We start from the raw sequence: 4,653 nt of genomic DNA, 5'->3' as shown, positions 1-4,653 counted from the left end.
ACTACACTTGACTAYAAAGTCAGAACATTCTGGAAAAACATGCATCAGGATATCTCAAAGAGTTGTTACTGCTGTGACTGTTTCTTCCTAAACAAAATGTTCAGTTACACTTTACAATAAGATATATGTGATCAGTCATGTGATAAGAATTTGTATTTCTTTTTTAAATTCTGTATCCCTGGATACATTAGGTTTGTGCATGCATGATAAAACTGACCTATAGGTTAAAGGCTTTTTATGGTTTATACTCTATTCCATTCTCAGCCTTGTAAAAGTATTCTGACCATTGTAATAGTCACTGGTCGTTGACAATCTCTTTCCACTGCATTCATTCAACCATGGTGGGTCATTTACATAACAAATCTCTTTCCTTCCTAGGAGACCAGGCCAGAGCAGAATGACCTCCCTCTTCTCTCCAGACACTGTAGTGCTGCTGTGCCTCCTCCTCCACTCCACAGAGGGAACCTGCCCCTCCATCTGTCTCTGCACCTCAGACACACTGAGCTGTGGCTCCCAGGGCCTCACCAGACTGCCCCTCCTCCTGCCCCCCACCACCGTCACCCTGGACCTCAGCTACAACCGGCTGGGCTGGCTGGGCCCCGGCAGCTTCTCCAGCCTAACCAAACTGGACACCCTCCGCCTGGCAAACAATCAGCTCACGACGCTGGGCCATGGGGTCTTCCAAAACACCTCCAGCCTCCGTCACCTGGACCTGTCCTCCAACAGGCTGCGGGTGCTGGAGCAGCACTTCCTGCAGGGTCTGTGGAGGCTGGAGGAGCTGCTGCTCTACAACAACCGTATCACCCGCGTGGAGGGTGGGACGCTGAGCGGTCTGAGCAGCCTCAGGAAGGCTTACTTCAGCCTCAACCAAGTCACAGAATTCCCCTTCTTTTCCATACAGGACCACAGTCATCCGTTTCTCACCATGTTGGACCTGTCCTCCAACCGTATGACCACGCTACCCTGGGAGGATGTGAAGGCACTGCCGGRGTCAGTGCAGAAGGGGCTGTACCTACATAACAACTCTCTGCTGTGTGAGTGTTCCATGTACAGTGTGTTCTGGCACTGGGAACAGAGGGGCTTCGACTCGGTCAGGGACTTCACAGATGAGCACACCTGCATGATCTACGGCGAGCCGCGCGCCTCGGTCCGATTCCTCCGACACTCCCTCTACTTCCAAAACTGCACAGTGGGGAAGGTGGTCTCTTTGCCCATGGCTGTTCTCCTCTCCAACCTCATGGTGAACGAGGGGGAGAGGGTCCGTCTGGACTGCCAAACCTCTCTCCGAGGTAAAGAGCTGTCATACATGTGGGTCTCGCCGAATCAGGAGTACCTGACCCAGATGAGCTTCAACGACACCCTCATCAACGTGTTCCCTAACGGGACCTTGGAGATCCCAGCAGCCAAGGTGAACGACTCGGGAGTCTACTTGTGTACAGCCCTGGACTACAAACACATGCTGAATGCAACCAGGGAGGTGAATGTCACCGTGATCCGCCCCATGCCTGACACCTTCAACACGGGCTACACAACCTTGCTGGGTTGCGTGGTCACCCTGGTAGTCATCCTAATGTACCTCTACCTAACGCCCTGCCGCTGTGGGTGCTGTAAGCAGCCCCTGCCCCCGGCCATCCCGATCCCAGCCTACGACCCAAACACCCTGGTCTCCATCTTCTCCCCCACACTGAGCCACAGGGACCCAACCAAGGCCAACATCAACAAGCGGGTGGTGTTCATGGAGCCTCTGATGGAGGAGCAGAACGGGGATCTGAGGGCCACCCTGGCCAGGGAGCAACCAACGCTGCAGTGGGAGTGGGGCGCCAGCGGACTCTCCTAGTTAATCTATCAGAGCCTGTCGCTGACAAATAGCACTTTAAGAATTGAGCCCCTGACTTACAATAGACATGTATCAGGTGGTCTAAATGGAACACAAAAATGACATCCTCATTCCTCTTTCTCTGCTGGAAGGCTTCATCTAACCGGACTATCCTCAAATGATCGCTGAGCCCTGGAGAGTGTGAAAGAGAGAGACCCTCACAGGTCTATATAAGGGCTCTAGCTAATGTTCCTCCTCTTTCCTCTCCTCTTTGTCTCATTGAAGACCAGGTTTTGAGTTTGGCAAGACTGTATATTTCTGCCCATGCTATTGTGGAAGGTTAGAGCAAGGTTAATTGAACGGCACGAACTCCGGCACTGGAGAGACTTATTTTCTCTCCTTAAAATCATGAACTCCAAAAGCATTGGTCCTCCCTTCTCCCTGAAGTGTAAAAATATTGCATTGGTGTAAGCATGGGAAGATTGTAGACAGATTTCCTATTATATTTAACATGAGCTAATTCCTTTTAAATCCATAAATGGATGGGAGTGCATGAGCGGACACATTCGGGTGAAAGGGCTGGGACAGAATTGGGGAACACTGATGAAGTCCTATTGGGACATTTTGGACTTGGCTGATATCCACAAAAGCTGTTAGAGTAATAGAGTTTTTGGAATTGTCTTTTTTTTTTTTTTCTTCRTGGGATTAAAGTTAATCGTGAGTATATCAGGTCACCGGCGAACCACACGCCCCCGCAAATATACACTACTGTTCAAAAGTTTGGGGCCACTTAGAAATGTCCTTGTCTTTGAAAGAAAAGCACATTTTTTGTCCATTAAAATAACATAAAATTGATCAGAAATACAGTGTAGACATTGTTAATGTCGTAAATGACTATTGTAGCTGGAAACGTCTGATTTTAATGGAATATCTACATAGGCAAACAGAGGCCCATTATCAGCAACCATCACTCCTGTGTTCCAATGGCACTTGTGTTAGCTAATCCAAGTTTATCATTTTAAAAGGCTAATTGATCATTAGAAAATCCTTTTGCAATTATGTTAGCACAGCTGAAAACTGTAGTGCTAATTAAAAAAGCAATACAACTGGCCTTCTTTAGACTAGTTGAGTATCTGGAGCATCAGCATTTGTGGGTTTGATTACAGGCTCAAAAGGTTCTCTGAAACATTTAGTTAATTTAATCTGATTGTCATAAGGTTCGATGACTTTGTCCACACAGGGCATCTGAACACACAAATACATTGATGATTTTCATAAAAATTTGGTCTGTTTTATTTAACTTTTGTACACCTGTGGTGTTCCTGGTCAAAAATGACCGGCCATTAGAAATGAATGGGTGAGACTACAATTAGTGTATAAAATTGAGTTCAGGCACATGCCCATTCATCAGATGGACACACTTCCTCTCCCAGACCCACACATGCATGCGTGTTTGAGCAAACACACACACACCTCACTCCCCTTCTTGGCTTCCATGGCAACCCCCACGGGAACCTTTCCCCAATAGAATCTTTCCCCCACAGGAACCACACCTTTTGGCATTTTCACAAACAATCGCAACATTGTTTCAATACTATATAGAACTTTTCTCACAGCTCATAAAGCTTTTTTGAGGCCTTGCTTACAATTCATTTTGTGGCAGCACAATGACCAAACGATATACTGTATGTGAGGCTCTTGATCATATCTTTGATCATGACACTGATGATGAGGAGAGAGGCCAGGAAACKGACAGTGAWGATGCATTAGAGGAGGAARTGTCAGAMGTTGAAGACAACACAGAATATGATCCAGACCAAGAGACAACCGATGTGGAACAATCCAGTGATGAGGAAGAGGGCCCTGCTGAGGTTGTTGTTACATTCCGGTCAAAGAATGGGAATTTGTCCTGGTCTTCATCCCCACCTGAGAGGAGAGGTCGGCTGTCAGCTGAAAATGTTATCAGGATGACCTCAGGGCCAAAAACATACGTCATAWCCCGGGTTGATGACAAAATACTGCCACTATTGGAAAATTTGAAATGGTTTCAAAACAAATGTCCTTGTTAAACTTTGACACAAAGTAATCTGTGATAAATAGCACAATACGTTTCATCTGAGTATTTGTTATAGTCAAAATAATCCATACATTATGCTTTTTCTACTCAAAAACGAGTTGTATGAGCTCAGGTCAATGAGGGCTACARGCCATAAATAGCAAAAAGAAGTTGAAAAGTTCTTGTGAACATTACAAGTTAAGTTGATAAAAATATCTAACACAACATTAGGTAATAATACATATATAATGTATTTACAATCAGCTATGATGGGGCGGTCATTTTGGACTGGGAACACAGAATTAATTAACATGAAACGAAAACAACAGGAGGGTTAAAAAGATTCAGCAAGAATATAAAGACAATTTTTGCTGTAGGAAAATAGGYTAAAATAGGCACCTTGAAAGATTGGACTTCAAAAACAGGAATTATCATGCGAACACATTTTAATTCGTAACCTCTACAGGATCGGTGTTTCCCCCCCGCGGGACAGTTGAGCTAACGTAGGCTAATGTGATATGCATGAGGTTGTAAGTAACAAACAAAAAATCCCAGGACATAGACATTGATGAGCAGAAAGCTTMAATTCTTGTTAATCTAACTGCACTGTCCAATTTACAGTAGCTATTACAGTGAAAAAATACCATGCTATTGTTTGAGGAGAGTGCACAATGACGACGCTGAAAATGTATTAATAAACCAATTAGGCACATTTGGSCAGTCTTGATACAACATTTTGAACATATATGCAATGGTTCATTGGATCAGTGTAAAACTTTGC

The 4,653-nt window shown here is 45.1% G+C and overlaps 1 protein-coding gene across 1 annotated transcript; it reads left to right on the top strand.

The window, feature by feature from the left end:
- Positions 1-388: 388 nt before the first annotated feature.
- On the top strand, positions 389-3,058 carry LOC111977185 (amphoterin-induced protein 3). The gene has a single exon (XM_024006526.2). It carries the CDS (start codon positions 398-400, stop codon positions 1,835-1,837), a length of 1,440 nt encoding a protein of 479 aa, XP_023862294.1. The 5' UTR covers positions 389-397; the 3' UTR covers positions 1,838-3,058.
- Positions 3,059-4,653: the final 1,595 nt, after the last annotated feature.

This window comes from Salvelinus sp. IW2-2015, linkage group LG17, assembly GCF_002910315.2.
Source record: "Salvelinus sp. IW2-2015 linkage group LG17, ASM291031v2, whole genome shotgun sequence".
Lineage (NCBI taxonomy): Eukaryota > Metazoa > Chordata > Actinopteri > Salmoniformes > Salmonidae > Salvelinus > Salvelinus sp. IW2-2015.
The sequence above is the reverse complement of the archived record's forward strand: the minus strand, read 5'-3'. Positions and strand labels throughout refer to the sequence as shown.